The 22,718-nt window shown below is 39.2% G+C and overlaps 1 protein-coding gene across 3 annotated transcripts in view; it reads left to right on the top strand.

Annotated features, from left to right (window-relative positions):
* The window catches only part of PRKCA (protein kinase C alpha), a 285,848-nt gene that overhangs the window by 34,645 nt on the left and 228,485 nt on the right, over positions 1 to 22,718 (top strand). Inside the window, exons 1-2 of one of the 3 annotated variants that reach the window (XM_044982464.1) lie at positions 20,193 to 20,233; positions 20,374 to 20,542. The exons of the other annotated variants lie outside the window; for them this stretch is intronic. Coding sequence (XP_044838399.1) covers positions 20,485 to 20,542 — 58 coding nt within the window. The 5' untranslated portion in view covers positions 20,193 to 20,233; positions 20,374 to 20,484. Of the gene's footprint in view, positions 1 to 20,192; positions 20,234 to 20,373; positions 20,543 to 22,718 lie in introns of those variants that run through there. 3 annotated transcript variants of the gene reach the window in all.

Here is a 22,718-nt window from a genome sequence, read left to right as displayed (position 1 = left end):
ATAGTTCTTTTTCAAAGAGTGTTACATTAAAGTGCGCTAGCAGCATCTACGTGAACCAATTAATGCTCAACATGTTAGTGTCCTTTAGAAATCACATCCCTGTAGAGCACATTACACCACCATTTAGACAAGCCCTCTTTTTGTTGTTGTTTTTTGTTTGACTTGATTCTGTAACTAGTTTTAAGAGAAACTTAAAAATCCTGGTAAAGAACCCTGTGTATGCTTCAGAGACTCATGAGAAATTGTCAGTTTTGCATATGAATGTATTTACCAAGGTTATAAAGAGACTGTGTGCTGTTCTGCTTAGTCAGTAGTTCACAAAGTACTCTGAATTCCGCAAAGAAATATTCATCACATACTATGAAGAAGAATGACTGTGCAATAAAGCATTTTACAGAACAATGTATACCTCACAGAACCTGGCTTCAAGCAGTCTACTGCACTCCACTAAACCACAGCCGGATCTTTTGAAAATAGTGCAGAAAGTTCTGTAGAATTTCTATTTGTAGTATAGCCATCGTGTAACTCCATAGTAGGCTTCCTGAGAAATCCCACTTTACAAATTGATTTGAATATACCCTGTGGGAACATGAATTTTGTTTTATTTTAAGGGTCTTGGGGAAAGTAATCAAACTACTTATGGAGTTAATTCTTCTTGATTTGGTTTGTCATCCTTTTCGTCAGTTGATAATGCCAAGTAGTGTTGACCCCGCATTTAAGCTAACTTGAGTGGTATAATCCTGATGAAGACAATCTTAAGAGTATCTAAAAATTATTTATGCTAGTGCTTGGTACTGTTTTGTGAGACTCATGGGGATATGTTTTGTGCTTTTGTGTATATAGTCATCTTCCTCTGCTGTAACAGTTAACTAAAACAAATCTTGTTCCTAGAGCTGTTCTACTGTCATCAGTGATGGTATATGTATAGGAGCGAAACTGAAAATCTATATTAACTTCAAGCTCCATTAGAAACACAGAAGGAAAAAGATTTGCTAAGCAGAAAATGAGAACTGATGCTTTATGAAATAATTGTTTTTAAACTTTAAGAATACATAATAGTTTTTTAAAAAGTACTGATATTTTACAGCTTGTAGCTCTTCTAGGTATGAGGAAACTGTGTAGAAAAATTACTAGAGATGCTTCTAAATAGAAGTAGATAGACGTTATTACCGGACACGGGTGGTTGGGGAGACCAGAATGCTTCTCATTCTTCAGTCTGCACAAACAAACTTTTTGCGGCGTAGTCAGTAGTTGCTGTCAGGGCTTGCAGTGTTTACTAGACATTTACTAACCAGGTTACAATCTTCAAATAAAAGGCTAGCATTGCATCTTGTTGTCGTTAAATCCCTGACTAATCAAAGTGGGGACTGGGATAAGAACAGGTGGGAGGGGATGAAGCAGAAGAGGTCAAGGTTGGGGGGAATGGGCAGAAGAGACTGCCCATTAGAGCTCACTCCGCTCCTGAACCTGGCAGGTAACTGAAGATTAGTGAGTCTCCCCATTCCTCTGCTGTCAGCAAATACCTGTGCCTCATCCAATAATCTCAGACTCCTTTGCAAACGTGTGTGTATTGATGCCTCACAACACAATTCTGAGGTCAGTGTAAACTGTTCCCTTTTTCACATAGCGAACCTGAGGTCCCTTGCCCAGTGTTCTAGAGCAAGGCAGTGGCAGAACCAGGAATAGCACAGTTGTCTTTGTTTTAGCAGTGACTATAGTGACAGACCTTGAAAACAGAGGCGCCATTTCAGATTTTGGTGGCGGGAGGGAACTTTAACTGTGATTCCTGGGGCTACTTAGGCACTTGAAAACTCTAGTTTTTAGGCAGATAACTTAGCAATTAGCTAACAGGAACCCTGTATCTAATTCCTATATAAAAGAAAGAAAATTAAATAAATATTAGACCCACTCAGTTCTAATAACGTGTTCTGACATCTTGTGGCAAGTCACTTAAGGGACAGTGGTTAGATTTAACATTTTAATATATATTCTTACTTTATTACTAACTCTGTGTAGAGTGAGAGAGACCCTATCAGGACTCCTGGGTTCTATCCCAGTTCTGGGAGGAGAGTGGGGTCTAGTGGATTACAATGGGGAGCAGATACATCTGGGTTCTATATAAGAACATCAGAATGGCCAAACTGGGTCAGACCAAAGGTCCATCTAAGCCCAGTATCCTGTCTTCCAACAGTGGCCAATGCCAGGTGCTCCAGAGGGAATGAACAGAACAGGCAATCATCAAGTTGCCCTGTTGCCCACCTACAGCTTCTGGCAAACAGAGACAAGGGATATGCAGAACATGGTGTTGGATTCCCTGCCCACCCTGGCTAATAGCCATTGCTGGACCTATCCTCCATGAACTTATCTAGTTCTTATTGGAACCCTGTTATAGTTTTGGCCTTCACAACATCCCTTGGCAAAGAGTTCCACAGTTGACTGTGAAGAAATAATTTTTGTTTGTTTTTAAATCTGCCTATTTTCATTGGGTGACCCCTATTTCTTGTGTTATGTGAAGGAGTAAATAACATTTCCTTATACAATTTTTCCACACCAGTCATGAATTTATAGACCTCCATCATATCCTCCCTTAGTCATCTCTTTTCCAAGCTGAAAAGTCCCAGTCTTTTTAATCTCTCCTCATACAGAAAGTGTTCTATACCCAAATCCTGTATATCTTTTTTGAAATGGAGTGACCAAATCTGCATGCATTGTTCAGTATGTTGGCGTACCATGGATTTATATAGAAGCAATATGATATTTTTCTCTTATTATGTATCGTTTTTCTAATGATTCCCAATATTCTGTTAGCTTTTAAAATTGCCATTGCACATTGAGCAGGTGTTCTCGGAGAACTATCCACAATGACTCCAAGATCTCTTCCTTGATGGGTTCAGCTAATTTAGACCCCATCATTTTGTATGTATAGTTGGGATTATATTTTGCCAAGTGCATTACTTTGCATTTATCAAAATTGGATTTCTTTTGCCATTCTGTTGTTCAGTCACCCAGTTTTGTGAGATCCTTTTGTAGCTCTTCAGAGTCTGCTTTGGATTTAACTATCTTGAGTAATTTTTTATTATTTGCAAATTTTACCACCTCACTGCATACCTGTTTTCCAGATCATTTATTAATATGTACCTCTCTCCATTCTCATCTTTTATTCCTATCCTTTGTTTCCTGTCTTTTAACTGAAGTGACTGGCAGTGCTTTCAGGATCATCTAATGATCCTTAATTTACTTTAACATAACAAAAGGCTTATCATTAATCACCCAGCCTCTGTTTATAAACAAGCCCCCTGCCCCAAATGCTGTGCTGCTCCCAGCTTCCAAACTCCACATATCACACTCAAGATGTTGCAGTTAGGAGCTCCATCTGGGGCTAGGGTGAGTAGACCTCCTCTAGGAAACTCAGTGCGTGTGTGTGAGTGTGGGGGGAGGAGGAATGGAGCCCTCCCCTCTTTGCAAAGGTGTGTGTAATGATGCCTCACAACACAATTTTGAGGTCAATAAACATTATTCCCTGTTTCACATGGGGAATCTGAGGCACAGAGGTTGTGGCTTGCCTGACTTACAGAGCAAGACAGTGGCAGAACCGGGAATAGCACAGTTGTCTTTGTTTTAGCAGTGACTGTAGTGACAGATCTTGAAAATCTTGCTAATTGCTTCAGTGTTCTGTGCGATCAGTCTGTAGTGCTCAATTGTGCTATTTGGGATTTGGTGTCTGTCTAAGAACACGACTGTTGCATCTCCATATTCAGCAATTTTTCTCCTCTGCTTGTTGTCATTTGTTCCACCTTTCACTCTAAACATTAGGGTCATCTGCTTCAGAAACTGACTAAGCGAAGTGAAAGCATTTTATTGAACAGAGTACTATTCTAGGAACAGCAATGACAAGTATTTCAAGCTGAGTATTTTTGGTAATTGAAATAGGGGAAGGCTTAAATAAACACATTTACAAGAGGTATAAACCATTGTAATAACACACACAATTGCCTAGGTACACCTCTACCCCGATATAACGCTGTCCTTGGGAGCCAAAAAATCTTACCACGTGATAGATGAAACCACGTTATATTGAACTTGCTTTGATCCGCCGGAGCACGCAGCGCCCCCCCCGGAGCGTTGCTTTACTGTTTTAAATCCAAATTCGTGTTATATCGGGTTGCGTTCTATCATGGTAGAGGTGTATATTCAGTGTTGTACAATGGGTTTGTCTCCATCTGTCAGGCAGGCAGGTCAAGCCAGGATTCTTCATGATCAGTCTCCCCTCATCTCTTGTAGAAACTCCCTGTGAAGGACTCCTCCTACCCCGCTTCCTGGGTTCCTTGGCTCCCGTCTCATTGACTCCTAGGGACATCTTCTCTGCCTTCGTTTGACTCAAGTTCCGGACCTTCCTCCAGTTCCTTTGTTCTTGATATTGAGCCCAGTCCTGCAAGGTGTTGAACAATCTGACCCTGATTCCACAGAGCACTTATGTATGTGCTTAATTGTAGGCATATGAGTAATTCCCAATGAAGTATATGGGAGTACGTGCATGCTCAAAGTTAAGCACATGCCAAAGTGATTTGCTGGATCAGGGCCAGAGAGCTCAGTACTCTGTAGGATCACACCCATTCTTTGCTCAGTTTCATTGGTATCAAGATTACCTCAAACAATTACTATCTTAATATTTGCACTCTTCGCATACTAACGTGCCACAGCATGTTTGCTGTACAAAGTGCAAGTAAAAAGATCCTTGCTCTGAGGAACTTGTAATTCACTGTAAAAGATACTGAAAATAAGACACAATGGGACACCCATAGATTTGTGAGGCTAGGTGTTGGGGGGTTGTTGCCCTTCTCCACTCCTTCTTTCTACTTCTGGGCAGTTATCACATTCACCTTTTAGTCTCTCTCTCATTTTTCCTTCCTCAGTTGAAGAAAATACTTTGTACTTGTTGGGTATTTTCCGGCCCTCTTGTCATTTATGAATATTTTTATGCTTTGTTGACACTTGGATATAGAAGCACATTGTTTATCTCTTGTAATAACTTCTTAAAATGCAAAGTTTGATCTGATACGTGTAATATAAAGCATGGGTGAAAAGACTGTTTTGTTTTTTTTTAACATGGCTTCAGTTTTTCTTACAAATTGCCATCAGGTTTGTGCAGCGCTCATCTGAAATGTTCAGCAGTACAGAAGTTCAGGCATAGTGCTGTGTTTTATCAATGTTAATAAAGCATTTCAATATTAATGAATGAGCAGCCATGTGGTGTCCTGGACTGAGAGTAAATCCCTAAGTTGATTATTGCCCTTATATAGCAAGACATTATAGCACCACTGCTTTGCTCTTCTATTAAATTTTTGTCAGTGTTTATAAATTAGAAACTGCCTTTTAAAGGAGTTTCACTTCTGCTATTAACAACTTTGGTTGTTCTACTTTCCTAAGCTTATGAAAAAAAAATACTGTCCCTGCCCTTTAGAGTTTACATTAATTGTTTTTGTGTGTTTGGTGCCCAGTGCAATGGGGCCCAATCCGGATTGTGGCCTCTAGGTGCAATTACAATACAAATAGAGGTCTCCATAATCCCCAGAGTACTGGAAAGGAAGGACTTCCTAAGGTTAGAAGGGACCAGGCTCAGGAGAGCAGCTGCTGGAGAGCTGGCTGAGGAGAAAAGGCCAGGCAACAGGCAGCCTGCTTGCTGGGACAGGAAGGTGGTGAGCCAGACACATCTTATTGCTGGCAAGGGGCCAGCAGTAGCTGCAGCAGGAAAACCACCTGAAAGGGTTACAAGAGACTCTTATCCCTGTACTGAACTGCTTATAAGGGTTGGGTTAGGAACTGTTCGTTTATCTTTGGTTGAAACCATGAAAGCGATTGTGCCTGTGGAATTTGTACCTTTTTTGGTTCTGGCAGCCCTGGGAAAGAAATTTTCCGATTCTCGGTGTGTGGGTGTTTGACAGCACAATGAGGATTAGAGCCTGTAGAGCCTAGTGCTTGGAACACCTACAGTGCCTGCCTCTGATCCTGTGATAAAGAGATCATGCTACTAGACATCCGAAGGGGACTATGTATTGCAACATTCACAATGACAACCTGCAGTAGAACTGGTTGCAATATTAACATGTCTCACTAGATGTTTCAGGATACAGGGTATTAAATGGTACTTTAACTATGAAAAGTAAGACGCAGAAGCATTCGTCTTTCCCTATCCTGTCGTACTCATTCAGTAATGCAGCCTTTCACTTTAAAAATTAATTTTAATATTGTCCGTCAATGTGAGCAAACAATTTTCCATATTTAAATAAAACAACGTCTGAGTTAACAAATCCTGAAATTTGACTACTAAAGAGTAAAGCCAGTGACTAATTTCAGAGATGACAAACTTCACAGTACCCTGGAAAGGAGAGTAAGTAGCATTGCACCCATTTTAAAGATGAGGAACTGGATAAACGTAGCAGAATGATTTTCCCATAGCACGTCTGTGGTGGAGCCAGGAATAGAACTCAGTTCCGAGTCTGCTTGTTCTTCTACCTAGACAACACTTCCTCCTAATTAATACCAAGGCAAGCAGGATGTGGTAACGTATATTATTGTTAGGAGCACAAATTGAAGAGATTTTTGTTTGACGTTTCAAATCTTTTTTGGATACCAGTCAGGTATAAAGTCATAGGACGCAAGTGGGGGAAAAAAGTAGAACACTGCACTTTCTCTCTGACACCCCCCTGCCCCCCAATTAGAATTTGACATTTTGTATAACTCTGCTGTGGTGGCTTTGAAGCAGCCGGGCTCACTTAGCATGAACTATTTGCCTTCTCCACCTCTCACTTTTCCACTAAACTGTAGTATGTAATAGACTCATTAAGTTTCAGCCCCTGGGTCTAGAATTTCCAATACATTTCTGAATCTGGGTCTTTGCACTGAGGTTAGAATGTGCTGCAATTTTACTATTATGTGGGAGGCTGAAAAATCCCTTTTTAAAAGTAACTCCTCCTCAATGCAAACCATTTCAGCATCTAAGAATAACAAATGTTCTAATAATGGCAAATGTATGAAATACTTTTTTATTGTATGTGGCAAAGGATCTTAGTTTCCTTTATCTGTAATACTCACTCAAAATGAAAATTTAAGGCATACAATTTATTGCAGATATTAGGATGCATTAAAAGGAAACTTTACATTTAGTAGGTTATACTAATTCACAGGTTTTTACTTCTATCTGAATTGTCGCCAGGTGTTCCATGATGTCACATACACTTTTGCATTCATAACTGTACAAAAGTTCCTATTGGAAAGTACCTATATTTCAAGTTGCATAGTGACTAGCATTTAGCAAATTTGTTCAGTACTGTGGACCTTATCTTTTTTGTTTTCTGTTCTTACATTTAGCCTCCTGAATTAGCATGGTAATTTAAATAATTACTGTTGTGCATCCCTGCTTAAGGAAATTATGATTATAAAATGTCATCATTACTCACTTATTCATATTGGTTTCATCTTCAGAAATATTGCAGTCTGCTAACTGAAGGAGAAAGCAGTACAAGTCAATTATGGCTAAGTGATACTAGTTTTTTCAGGTAATCTGTAGAGAGTTGATGGGAGGAACAACTAATAACAGCAATTTTAATTTAATTCACAATAATACATTTTTATGTGCACATTTTAACAGTATCTTTTCAAAGATGCTTTGTGACTAAAACAATAGCAAGCTCTAATGGATAATTAATTATGTAAACCTCCACCCTCCGGCTAGATAGGGTTTTTTATAGCTATTAGTGGAATTCATGTTCAGTATAAAGATTTGTCATATCAAGACGTTTACAAGTTTTATACACATTCAGCATATTAAATTCAGTACAAACATTTAATCTGAAATCGAGTTTTTTACATTCCAGGTCCACAGCTGTATGTACTAGGCTTGATGGTTGTATGAGAGTCAGGTCTAGAGGTTAAAGCACTAAGCTGGGGCTCTGTAACCTTGAACAAGTGTATTAATCTTTCTGTGCCTGTTCCCTCCTTCTCTAATAGGGATGAGAATACTCATCTCAAAGGGTTGTTTTGAGAATTAATTGCTTAAGCACTTTGAGATCCTCAGACTGGTGTAGAAAAGAATAATTTTAAATTAAAAAAATTTTTTAGTACTGTCTTGCGTGTGAGGAGAGTTAAACACATCAGAATAATACTTGTGCTACCAGTGTTGCAAAATACAAAGCAGATCTGAATGTAAAATACACTCCACCATTAACCTCATTTTTCTAAATGGTAGAGGAACTGATGATAGAGAGTGAGATTGGCAGTAAAAAGGATTGGACTATGCAAAGTGGACCTACATAGACCCAAATTCTCCTGCTGAGATTTACCCATGCAGTGCTGCTGTTCCACATCATGGAAGGAGTTTATCCTTCTTGATCTTCTGCTATGACTGCTGTTCACTACTCTTTAGATTGGATGTGTGGAAGGATTGTGAATTTAACCCTAATAACCACCAGTCAAGTGATTATAGTGTGTTCATCCGGAGATGTCCAAAGCTCATATTTTAGAGTAACCACAGATCTTAAATTGCCCCCAACCAAGTGATCAGTATTGTATATATTGTAACCTCTGGCCGGAATAAAAAAATCTTACTGATTCCTGTTTCATTATCTCCAAGGAGAAAAAAGAGGAGAATAATAATTCTCGTGAGTCCTCTCTTTGCACACTTTGGACCTCTCTCTAACTGGAATACGTATTTATTAAAAGGGGGTTGTTATATTTCTTGTATGTTGATGTAAGTGATGAGTCAGTTTATGGGATTCCGTGGCCTTGTGTAGCTCTCTTGTTCCTTTTTATTGGTGAGCAGAGCTGTGATATGTCTGCTCATAAATTATTTTTGCTGTTAACTGCTTTTTTTATTAACTTGTGAGCAAGAGTGCACATTTTAAAATACATAATTCAGCATGAATAGAACACGCGATAATTTCATATTTGGAGCATGTGCAATTGAGGGTTAGAAAGGAAGATGTATGTGATCTGCCCCCTAACTTTTATATTGATGTGATACTGTATTTTCTTTCTCTGTCTATATCTAATCAACTTATTTGTAAGGCCCTCCATTTAAAAATTTCAAATTGAGGATGTTTTACTACATCTGAATATAAATGTAATAGATACATTGGCATTGCTTAACGGGACTATGTTGAACATTCTGGATATGGTCCACAGTGGCTTTTGAGAATTTTTACTAAACCGACACCTGTATAATTAGCATCCCCATGAGAATTATTGCCAATTCCATTTTTATTTTGCTTTTAATTAAATGTAACTAAATAATCAAAAATGTGTTCTCAAACTTCAAATAAACAGTTATTCACTTCCTGATTATTTTAAAATTGCACCTGGCATATTCAGGTGTATTTCTTGTCAAGGTCTTAAAATCTAACACATTCTAAATATTTCAGGATCCTAAATTCCTCATCCACCTAAAATATGAGTGACTCTAACAAGATTTTTGGAATAGTCTTTAGACCCATTCATTGGTTGATTCTCATCGTGTGGGTGTGTGCATTAGGATCTGAAAACTTGATTCCTTTAGGGTTACTTGCTTCTGATTAAAATTAAACAGTGGGTTCTAATTGGAAAGATTTTACCTTTTTCAAATTCTCTTGTTCAGACAAATAGAAAAGAATATCCTCTAAAAGATTGTGTATAGAAATATTTTCTGTTGAAACAATATTTGAATTGCATTTATCTTAAATAGTTTAAACTGATTTTATAGCAGTATTCTGGGATGTCCCTTGTATTTTTGTTATCTTTTCTCTCACTCTTGTCTCACAGTGTCCCTGTCACTGTGGTATCACCATACCTCTGAAACACTTGTGTATTGAGAATATTTCAGATGATGGCAGAGTGTACTTGTGAAACTGTAATTTAATACAGCACAGATAAGATGTGGGTTTAAAGTTCCTAACACATAAGGCACTCAGATACTGTCTGTGTGTATAACTGCTGTCATGAGTAATGTGTGTTCATCTGTAATGCACAGCATCCATTGTTGTTTTTTAATTCCATATTGCACCTAGGTTTGGCATATATATGGTTTAAAGTAGAATTTGCTTACAAATTGAGAGCCATCACTTACAAAAGTCAATGGGACTTAGGTTTTTAAGTGATTTATGTGATTTTTGAAAATGGGACTTAGTTCTTTTTAAAAATTATACCCGGTGACGTGCTCCTCAGGGAGCCCAAAACTATAAGCTCCTTTGCTGGAGCTTAAGCTCCATGCCACATCAGTCTGTCTTCCTGACCAGGAAATTCCTTGACACTGCCAATCTAAACCTTGCCTTGCAGGTAACATGCAGTGAACTCCAGTTTCCCAGAGATGTCCCATCCCTCTCTCTGGACAGTGATAGAAATTACCAAGTCCTCTGTCTCCAAAGAGACGGAATACACAGCCTGTTGGCTCACTGAGGACACACTTTTCACCTTAATACACAGCACCAAGATGGTTGTGCTCCAGGAAGCCATCCTGTCTTCCCCACCCTCCTCTCAGCTTGCTTTTCCTGTGGACTCAGATGCAAATTTCCATTGTCTCTGGCATCACGTTGCTTAATTTACAGTGAAGGCACAGGCAAAACAACATTCGTTTGCATAGGACAGATTCGTTTATCAACCCCCTCCACAACATATTATCAGCACATATCCATAACTCTTTATACAACAACCATACAGACATCATGCAATGATATTCGTGACCAGCGTATCACTGGTTTTTGTATGATACCTTATAAGATGCTGTTTGGCTAAATACTCTGACAACACTGGGTGGCATGAGCCCTTTGTAAGTTGGCATAAAGGGCTCTTAGGTTCACTTGCACACCGACTGCACACATTTGCTAGTTCTGCTATTTAAGGATGCAAGAGACCTTGCACTCAGGCGTCTACGGTACCTTCCTTTTTCAATGCATGAGGTGGTAATTGTTTCTTTTGCTTGTCTTTGATAGCCTACCTATTTCATTTGGTTAGAACAGTTGGGGGGTGGAGGTGGTGTTCTTAGGGTAACTTACCTCAGGATATAGTCAGAACACCAGACTTGGTCACATTCAAAGTGAGATGCAAAATGGATTTCTTTGTTCCCTTCTTCTAACCAACAGCAGATCCTGGGATCTACTATCACTTAGCCTATTCATTAGGATTTCCTACCTCGGAGGCTAGCTAGTTTGGGATTTTGTGTGTGAACTGAGTCTAGACCAGGGGTCGGCAGCCTTTCAGAAGTGCTGTGCCGAGTCTTCATTCATTCACTCTAATTTAAGGTTTTGCATGCCAGTAATACATTTTAACGTTCTTAAAAGGTCTGTTTCTATAAGTCTATAATATATAACTAAACTACTGTTGTATGTAAAGTAAATAAGGTTTTTAAAATGTTTAAGAAGCTTCATTTAAAATTAAATAAATGCAGAGCCCCCTGGACCAGTGGCCAAGACCCGGGCAGCGTGAGTGCCGCTGAAAACCAGCTCACGTGCCGCCTTTGGCACCCGTGCCATAGGTTGCCTACCCCTGGTCTAGACTCTAGTGGTTTCCCTCATAATGACGATGAGCTCAGGCAGTGAGTTTGTATAGAGTGATTTTAAAATGTAAAGTACAGACTTATTTATTGGCACAATTTTTAATCAAGAGTTTAATTTGCTTCAGGTAAGTGCACCTGCTGTGCAGCAGTCTTTAAAGCACCCTGTCTTAATTGCAACTTATTGAGCATAAACTGACAGCTACACACATGATTTTAGTTTACAAAGTCAGGAATTTGCAGCTATAATTTGAACATAAGGCCGGGATACCACATGGCTCCCTGGTAATTTTGTCAAGAGGATTCCTCCCTCTTTTTTCCATACTTAGTTCTTCTGTTGATGCTACTAATCTTAGTGTCTCATATTGCATAATGTAAGATGGAATTTTTTCATTAGTGTCTTCACTGAATGAGTTGTTGAATCTGTTTATCTGTAAAGACCACAATTTGCAAAATGACTTTTTTTAAAACAAGGCACACATCTCCTCTACTACCTCAGAACATGAGATTGAACTAATTTATAATAGCTTCACTTAGTAGACATGACCGATAATGAAACTATTGTTTACATCTTCCAAATAGGAGGTATTGATGACAATTTGAAATGTTTCAATGTTGTAGACCCGTGATTAAAACTTGTTAGGGTTTTTTTCCCTTTTATAAAAAAAAAAAAGCAAGAAAGATTCTTTTTTTTTAAGTTTGGCATTTGGCAATGAATAGGTGTGTGCCGCACAAATCATGCTAAAACCTATAGAACTAATTGTAATCAACATAGTATGAAAATTGAGTACTTAGTGTAGTCTTCAGTGGCATTCTGTACTGAGTTATGGTGGTATGTGCTTTCAACACTTATCACATGTAGCCAAAGTATTGCAGTCGTTGTTAGAGCAATTGCACCATTTTCCCAAAGCAATTTAATAATGGTCTGAGTTGAGGTTCACAAATTCTTTTGCTGTGGAAATGTGTGAAGTGCCAAATCTTTCAGGATGGAATTTAACCTTGTGCGGAGGGACAGCTCCAGGCACATAAACCACATTGATCCCCCTCAGCCCTGTTTTCAGGGTTTAAGTGAGACTTAAGTAGTGCCTTGGCTGACCCTCTGCAAAAGAGGTGGATTTCACTCTGAAGGAACATTCCCTCTACACTATAATTTGCTTTCGTATATTACCCCAGAATATTACTGATGCACCATAAGTGGAAAAGGATGTTTTAGACGTAGGATTGACTGATAAAAATAAAACCAAGTAGTTAGTTATTAAAGATCATTCATGTTATTAAATTGAAAAAATCAAATTGGAGTGCTATTTGAATTGCATGTATTCATTTGTTAAAATCTGAATTAATAAAACAGGAGCCTCTAGTAGCTGTTTGGAGGTAAGTTGGCAGTGCAGCATGTAGTGGTGGATGATGTGAAACTGCTAATTATCAACATTGTTGTTTCTTTCTGCTCCTTACCTTTTCCTCTGCTGTAATCTCTTCAACATTGTTTCAGTAGAGTGTAATCCTTTTATATCTTCTTGCAATAAGATTAGGGCTAATCTTGTTTAGCTCCTCATCAAGTCAAAACAAATACAAACACTTGCATTACTGAGGATGACATATACTGTACAAGTATCTGTACATACATTATCTGTACTAGGACCACTGTCATACATAATTTGTTCCGAATACAAGCATCCTGCACAGTATTCAAATATGCAGTTTATATTACGTTCTTCTTCTCCAACACTTACAGGATGGCTGTAATTCAGTGGCCTTGGAGAGCCTGTTTCTTTGTATGAAACTTAAGCATTTTAAGCAAAAACTACAACAGGAATACCATATTGTCATTAACTAGAAGTATTTGTTAAATTAAACTCCCAAAGAATCCACTGATGGTTACAGCTTTTCACTTCTCAAAGTTATTCACAATTCCATGGTCAAATTCTTGTTGTTGCATTTCATTAACTTTTCAGACTACATGGATACATACTTCACAGAGAAAACTCATCTCCTTGCCCTTTCATCTCTGGAACATTATGCTTTGCCAACACTTAATTATAATTTTTAGTTATTCTTTTGAAATTTAAAATAAATCTTATTGATAATACTTTGAGAATCAAAAAGGCTTAAGTTGCTAAATGCAGTCACAAAAAGAAAAATAAAAACCAACAAAAACCTCACCTTTCAGTTTGTCCTCTGCTGTTCTCCTTTGGTGTGCAGTCATTAATCTGCAAACAGGATAGTAAGTCAAAAGTCAGATTTTTAGAGTTTCTCTATAGAGAGGACAAGTTGCAGAACAATATTCAAACACAATTGGGATCATGAAAGTGAGATTGCTGATACAAACAAACACTGTAGGTATACAGCAGTGGCCAGTATTGAGGAGATCTAACTTTATCAATCTGCATACTTCCTAGGCGTTAGCTAAATCAGATTAACAGAACTCTTGCAATAAAAACAGAAAGTAACAAAAAAATCTATGGGGTGGAATAAGGAAAATGGATTAAAATTACATCGTGCATAAGTATGAAGCTTGTATTTATTTTTAATCAGTATTTTAATATACATTCAAAATATTGTTTTATCAGTTTGACTCATTAGTATGAATATATTGTCTAAATAAACTGCTCAGTCCACCACCTCCTAAACTACTAATGACATCTTTTTTTAATACAATTAAACTGACTGTGATAGGGTGTAAATGAAAATTAAGGAAGGATTATTCTGTTGCCTGGGGGGTGGTGTATACCTCTCTCTCTCTCTCTCTCTCTCTCTCTCATATATGCTTGTAGCAAATAGAGTTGGTATTCTGATCTGTGTAGAGATAAGATTACTGGAGACTTAATAGAAGATAGTATTTTTTAAATGTAGATTGGGAATGTTAACTAATAAAATACATTCTTTTCCACAGATGCACTGGAGGCATAATTTTATTAAGGCAGTTTAAACTCATAATAGATTTTATATTTGTTAATATTACTGTGTGATTCTTTGGCCTAAGTGCACTGAATAAGTTAATCATGAAGATACTGCATCCCGTTGAGGATGAGTGCTCCTAGAAAATTAAAAACAGTAATATGGGTTTTGTGATACCTGTATTCTATTTCTTTTTATTGTTTTGAACTAGTGTCTTCACAGAAAGATATGTGAAGCATTCACATACTTTATCTTCAGATATGGACGACTCTAGCTGTTTACTTACAGCTCTCTTTAATGATAAATATTACTTAGAAATGCCTTAATTGGATTACATGCTTAATAGCATTAAAACTGTTGCTTTGGTTTAGCTGAGCTCTAATGGGCCTTTGCTGGCAAAGTTACCGTTAAGCAGAAAAATGGAAAGTCTGTGTAGAGAAACTGAGTGAACAGTTGTGATAAAGAATAAGAGACCTTTGATCTGAAAAAATATAGGCCCACTAGAATTCTGTTTCAATTGAAGATTTAAGATTTGTTTTCATAGTGGTTTAAAGAAAATACTTCTGATAAACTGTATGACTATAAAAGTGGCAGGCTTAGCGTGTTACTTCATCTGTCTAGTTGGCAGTGTTGTGGTTTGGTAAACATAGTGGTACTACCACAAAAAAAGACTTTTGACACTCTTGGGAGTCTTGATTTTGAGGCTATAGGAAACTAGAACCATCAGACGCAGAGCTCATAGTCTGCAGGAAGAAGGCCAGTGAACTTTATATTACTCTTGCAGTTTCAACAACGAATCCCTGGAAATTCAGATTCTGAATAATCCGTCTTTCGAAGTGATCTGAGTCCTGCTGTGTTGTGACAGAGTCAAAAGAAAGGAGAAATATTAGGCTGAAATAGAGAAGTGGGTAAAAACTGTAGGCAGGGGCTTGTGGATATATGTTTGAAGTGTGTATTTGTTGAGACAACCTGAAATATAGATTAAATTTTCTGTCCTCGTTATTTGGTATTATGCATTGGCTTTGAAATGGGATTGACAAGTTATTCGAGACTATGCTGTCTGGTTTCACATTGCCTGTGTAGCCTCTAACAAAATACTGTTTTGTAGCTTCCTACAGCATTCACTTTTGATGATTAATGGATAATCCTTATACCTTCTACAACAGTGGTGCACAAACTTTTCCAGTTTCGCCCCACCCTTAACCATTATCGGAATCAGTCCATGTCCCCCCTTTGTTACTGCACAACCAAGGCTTCGTGTTCAGTGGAGTTTGGTCTGTGGGTGGAACTGGGGATGGAGGAGGAGCTGGGGCTAGATGCAGGGCTGGTCTGGGACCAGAGAGGGAATGATGGTCTGGGGGCGGAGTGGGGCTGGAAGCATGGTGCTCCTTCCCCTTCCCCCATAGGGGCTGGTCCAGGCCTGGAGGCAGAGTAGGACTGGGGGCTGAATGGGGTTGGGGGAGGAGGGCTGGAAGGATGGCACTCCCTTCCTGCCCCCATGGGGGTTGGCCTGGGCCCCACTGTGTGCCTCCCAGAACTTTCTCTATAGGAGAGCATGCCCTGCAGTTTGAGGACCACTGTTCTACAGCAAGAGAGTGCTAGGGAGATTGTTTTCCTCTTCCAGTGGCAGAAGCACAGTGCTTTTCAGGCTTCCCTGTGCAGTGACCTGCCGGCTACTTCTGGAATAATCTTTTTCTTGTTACAAGAACTGGAAGACTAAAACTCAGTCAGGTGCATATACTTCAGATGGAATGGTTGCTTCTTGGAATTGGGCTGCCTGGCCCACTCTAAACCTAATAGTTTGTAGGAAAGAGTAAGGAAGGGGAAGGCCATTTATAGAAAGGCACAAAAGCCACAAGGTTATGTTTTGTAACCCATTTACCATTTTTATTGCTCTCATCTGGACTTGCTGCAATTTGTCCACACCTTTCCTAAAGTGTGGCATCCAGAATTGGACACAGTACTCCATCTGAAGCCTCGGCAGTGCCGAGAAGAGCAGGACAGCTACCTTCTGTGTCTTACATATGCCACTCCTGTTAATATACCTCAGAATGATGTTAGCCTTTTTTGCAACTGCATCACACTGTTGATAATGTACTTCATTGAGATGATTGGAAAAAGATAAATGAGATGCTAAGCTCTCCTGTTGCCAAAAATATATATATAAATTTAACTAATACAATTTCAAGAAACAGATGGCTAATTATGTAGGTAGGTGAAGCTTTGCTAGTCATATGTTCTAGCTCTAAATAAAAATGCAGCATAACTTCATCTGATCATTTCAAACAAGATTACGCAATTTGTTTTCTAGTTCTATTCTGAGCACTCCAGCTAGTTCATGCACTGTTGGGGTAGTCAATATTAACTCTTTTTAAAAAAATCAAAATTACATTACTTTGAGGTAATATCTTAATTAATATTCCAGTTCTTTGCCCATTGATTCTGCTTGATGCAGACTGGTTCTGGTTTTATAGCCAGGAAATTTCGATTGTTTAAAAAATGAAATGGTGATTATCATTTCAGCCTGTTACTCAGAATAGCAGTACCCAAAGTAATTTTAGATGAACGCTATGTGTTGCATAAGATATTGCTAAAGTAATTCTCAAAAAGATTGTGTCCTTTAGAAATCTGAAATCAGAAAAAAAAAATTGAGTGCTTTGTGATATTCAGTAGAACAACTGTTTTGTATAGTGTCTTTCGAATAAACTCAATCTCAGAACAGTGTCCAGAATACAATACAGGATAAATAATATATTACAAGGAAAGGCTGGATGAGTAAAGCAATCTGAATGTGGTAAATAATTTAAAGCATTCCTTTATAAGACTAATAACGGAGAGAAAAAGTTGTTTTAAATTGAGGTTTGAAAAAGCATGGAGAAATACAATAAGACGGATCAAGTTGTGAGCTGAAGAGAAGGAAGTTCTCATACCAATAGTGTGAAATGAGAAAGTGATAGTCAGGTACCACCTGATGGGGAGGTGTGAACAGATAGAAGATCTTGTGAGGTAGGTTGGAAAAAACGCAGACCATTTTAAAAAGGAGGGCAGTTTCTGAATTGCTTGTGGGAATAAAGTGCAGTTGTTTTAAAGATGTAAGTGATATGGTTGAACTTTTGTGGTGTGATAGTGTCTTGCTGCATCTCTCAGAACTTTGAAAACCGATGTAGGCGTTCTCGTTAAGAAAATAAACCTGGGTGATTTTACATCTTTCAGTTAGTTCAAAGACCCAAATGTTTAAACTGAGTGTTTCGGGGCATTTGATGAATAATTATCATTAGTACTTATGACTAAGGCTACGATTTTGTCACGGAAGTCATGGAATCTGTGACTTCAGCCTTGGGGTGGTGGGGCTGGAGCTGTCAGCTGGGGACCCACGGCTCCCAGCCCTCATGGGTGGCGGGAGGGGGTCCCCAGCTGACAGCAACTCCCAGCCACCGCGGGTGGCAGGGAGACTCCATGACTCTGAGCCAGGGCCCCTGCAGCTGCCCTGTTCCGTGGGCAGCATGGGGACCCTGCAGCTACCCTGCTACTGTGGGTGGTGGGGGACCCCAAGACCCCAGCAGTGACAGGTGTTGGAGCCTTCTTCCTCCCCATTTTGTCATGGATCTTTTTAGTAAAAGTCACGGACCGGTCACATGTTTCTGTGAATTTTTCTTTATTTTCCATGACCTGTCCATGACTTTTCCTAAAAATACCCATGACAAAATCTTAGCCTTAGTTATGTCCATGTCCTGAGGCCACATTAAGGATTAGGCCCCTCATTGTGCTATATAAGCACTGCTTCACCCTTTTTCTTAGATAGTGAGCTCTTTCAAGGGGTGGGAGAGAAGGATGTAATAAAAATCTACTGCATGTGGTGTATTGGGGTGTGTACATATTTATATATGTAATTTTTTTAATGAAGTAGGTGCAGCTACACCTGTTTGACTGTAAGTCTATACTTCCTGAAGGATTTTATGTCCAGAAATCAATGAATAAATGCACAACGCCATATATGGTCATCTTTATCTGGCTTAAATGCTATCGTGTCTGGCAGACAAGTGGAACTGAAAATACTTCCCATACAGAATTGCATACGTACATATAGAGTTGTGTTAAGGGAAGAATCTGAGACCATATCTTCTGCCATTTTAGTGTTCAGAGGTCAGCAGAAAAATTTCCCTATGATGGTTTCCTTTTTATATTGAAAATTACCCTGCCAAATAATGGAAGATGATTTTAATTGTTTCCATTCTGTTTACAGGGTTTTACATCTTAGATGGAGATATAAAATGTAAATAGACATTTCTGCATTAATCTAATTTGTTGCAAAGTTATATAAAGCCTGAAGACAAGATGCATTAAAATATAATCTTCAAAAGCTACTACTAGGTGGAACCAAATTACAGTACATTTGTAATCCAATTATTTTTGTGCTTCTGTGCATAAAAATAATCCATCCTGTATGCTCCAACATCATCGTAATAGGGTTGAAATTCTTGATACACAAATCAGCGCTGTATCAGCACTTCGTTCTTGTTTAAAGTAACTATCCAGGCAGGCTCAGGAATATTATTTGCAATAACCCTTTAAGTCTTGCTTTATGGTGCCAGATTATACATGGCCATCACCATAATGTAAAGTGCAGCATGGCTCTCCTTTGGGATGACTATTATTCCTCTTTTGGAGGAGGGGAATATACCTGGACATCTCTTCTCATTGATTTCCTCTACTTCTTTCCAGCAAGCTGTCAGATTTGAGTGTTTGTCCCAGTTTTTTTTGTCATATGTGGAGATAGTGGGTTGGTTGTTCAAAGCTGGCAGCAAGCAGTAGGTTCCCTGCTAGTAAGGAAAATTTGATTGAGATGTCTAAAGTTATTGGGGAGAAGTAGGCGTGGCTTGTGTAATGCATTGCATTTATGGGACTTCCATCACTGAAATGTCTAGGCACCGAAGAACGTAGTATCAAGTTGAATCCCTAATGGACCCTCCTTTTTTTGTATGACTGTGATTTAGTTGCTTAAATTGACTTTTTTTTTAAAATTTAATCCATTTTTCGTTATACCACACCATGAATTTTTTGTTACTTTCTGTTTTTATTGCATGAGTCTGTTAATCTGATTTAGCTAATGCCTGGGAAGTATGCAGCATATTCCTTAGAGAGAGACATCAGTATCACAGTAGGATGAGTAATAGAAAACACCATCCCAGTGATATCAGCTGTATGTTGAGTTTTAGCGTTGTATTAAAATGAATGGAAAACAGTGAGCTTTGAAAGGTAATCATCACATGATTCCTGACAAGACATAAAAAGCTAACACAGTAATAATTTCTGCTCGTCCATTATAATAGGTTTGCCTTTGCTACCTTAGGAAAGATATAAAGCGTTGCTTGACAACGAATATAATTTCAAAAAAAGCATAAAACTTCACAAATGTTCAAAGCGTGTCATTGTGGGGAATTATTTCTTGATGCTTTAGAATAGAATTGTAAGCTTTAACCTTCATAATCAACACGAGTTTAGTACTGTTGTGTTTGAACCCTACCCTGGGTTGAAATCAGAAATTGTGCTAGGTGGGCATAAGTGGCAGGAAACACATTTTAACCTATACGCATGTTCTGTACAATTGTTGTTGACAAAGTACAGACTAGAGTCAAGGAAATGGTGTGAAATGTTTGCAGTAAAAACAACTGTTGGTTTGGGCTTCTCTCAGCTTCTGATGAGGTCACAGTACATAATTGTCATAGCAACAGACCTGAATGTTCCTTATATGAATAGAAGTGTCTAGATATAGACCATCAAAGACTTCTTTTGATTGTACATTGTTGATGGAGCCAGGTTGTGGTCTCATTGGACATTTTATTTTTCTGTGAAGGGTTTGATGTGGCAGAGCAGTATTTCAGACAGACTTGTCATTATCCCTCAACCATCAGCTTGATCCAAGGATTTACCATACCATTGTTGAACCTTTTTTCTAGCTCCTGTAGCTGTTCTGACTGAGTGAGAGAAGAAATCATCCTCTCCATGAGCAGCTCCCCAAATGTGATCCCTGGAGATCTCTGTCAAGCTGTCTGGAGTGGCTCATTACCATGAGTGCTAACCTCAAGGCAGACCATCAAGGAATAGGGCATGAACTCCAAACTGGTGGTATGTTCTGTAATTAGATTTCACCAACCAAACAACAAGTGTGAACTCCTAAAGCATTATAAGAGTCTTAACATGGAGTCACAGACAGGCCAGAGTGTCTAAAGGGACTATCTTGCTATCCAGGCAAGCTTGCCTTAGTGATAGATGGTCCCTTACACCAAAAATCACAATAATATTCAGATTACTCCCAGTCCCAAAGACCATTCACTTACCCCAGGTCACTTGCACCTCAGATCTCTCACCATAGACCATGCTTATAGCCAATCCTGTAATAAATTAAAAAATTATTAACTAAGTGAAGAAACGAGACTTACTTACAATGTTAAAGCAGGTAAACGTACACACACAAATGAATTGTGGTCTTAGGTTCCAAAAGGTAATAGTAGCTGCTATAATATGCAACCTTTATGTGCCCTTTAGGGCTAACCCAAGCTAAGCAGATTGGGGATCCCTTGCTTATGCCTAGAAATATTGCCCTCTCAGCTTTTCAAGCAGCCCAGTGATGATGATTTCTCCTTAACAGGGATTTTTATTCCCTTCCTCCAGCTGTGATGGGATGAAGGCTTGTGAACTACCCTTTTCATAGATTTCTCCTGGGGGAATTCTGCACCAAAAAATTATGCATATTTTATTTGTCAAAATAACATAATATAATTACGCCAGTTTCAATTATTTTAGTAATTTATTTCAAAAACCTGTCAGCAAGTATGTCGGTAACAATACAGATGACGACAACAACAACAAAATTCAGGGAATGTTTTTTGACAAATAGATTGTTTACTAGGTATATTAATGCAGAACTTTCAGTAACAGTTCATTTCAACTACAGGACAGAAGCATATTTCCTGCACTGCTCAGAAGCAGTGCAAAGGCTTGGGGGAGTTGGGGTAATAGAAGAGCTGAGGGAGAAGGAAGTAATTGCTGGGAAGGAGCCTGGGAGTGAACCTGGAGGGTTGTTGGATGTGGGTGGGAGAAGTGTGGAACAGGTTTTTGGCAGGGAGGGATTGTTAGGGAGTTGGGGAGCCTCCCCCATTCAGACCCTGGCTGACCCCCTAGCCTCTCCCATTCAGTCAGGCACATCTACCTCTGTCCCCTTGTGTCTGTGTCCTCCTCCCCATATGTCCTTGCACCCTGACTCAGCCACCCATCCTCCCCATCCCCATGTGTCCTTGCACCCCATCCCCATATACCCTCTCCCTTGCTCCAGTGTGCCCCTGCACCCCCACTCCCATGCACCCCCCTCCTCAGTCTGGCCCCCTACTATCCCTTTTGAACCTAGTCAGTGTGACTCTCCCCCGCCCCCCTGGCCCAGCAGCCCCATGTGCCCTGCTCTCGTCTGTGTCCCCCTTATCTTGTGTCGTCTTACCTGGCCCTGCAGGAAAGCCACTGTGAGACCACAGCCACTTCTCCTCCCTATCAGCTCCAGTGAGCCGGCTGCCCTCTTTTCTGGCACCACAGCAACTCCTGGTGGGAAAAAGGGATAACTGCAGTGCCTCTCTGGCAGAATGTATTTTCTGCAGAGAACAGAAAAAAATCTTCAGGAGACATGAGTTCTGTGTGTGCGTAGTGGCATAGAATTCCTTCTGGAGTAATAGATGTGGGGGTAGTAATTAACAAAGTCTTTTGTTCGCTGATATTCCACAATGTTTTGGTGTCTATAGACCTGATTTTATTGGAGAGGAGATGACAATACTTGTTGCTAGTGTTTCACAGTTGGTAATGCGTCTCCCCCCTCTTCGGGGGTTTACAGTCTCACCAAACATTTTTATAGTCACAGAGCAAGCACTTAAATATTACCTTATATCATGGAATACAGATGATATCAGTCAGATTATGAAATGCCTGTAGGATGCTGCCTGTATTAAAGACTAAACACATGCTTACAACTCTAATATCTATTTTAACAATACTAAAACCAGGCTTGTTTCCAGCTATGCATTTGTCAGCATTCAGGGAGACCCAGTGGCCTTGGCATGAGCTGGCACCTGGTCTGCCAGCATCAGTCTCTGTTACTCCTCCACTAGCATGTCAGTTTCTGTCTCTTTGCTTATATACATCTAATAAGAACCAGCTTAGCTGCTAGGGAAAATCTAAGCTTGCAATACTGTGCTATGATTAGTTTTGAAAGCCAAAATTGATTACTGAGCAGCCTGATCCCAATCAAAAGTTGTTTTCC

The sequence above is a fragment of the Mauremys mutica genome, chromosome 12 (assembly GCF_020497125.1).
Source record: "Mauremys mutica isolate MM-2020 ecotype Southern chromosome 12, ASM2049712v1, whole genome shotgun sequence".
Classification (NCBI taxonomy): domain Eukaryota; kingdom Metazoa; phylum Chordata; order Testudines; family Geoemydidae; genus Mauremys; species Mauremys mutica.
This window is presented reverse-complemented; position numbering and strand designations above follow the sequence as displayed.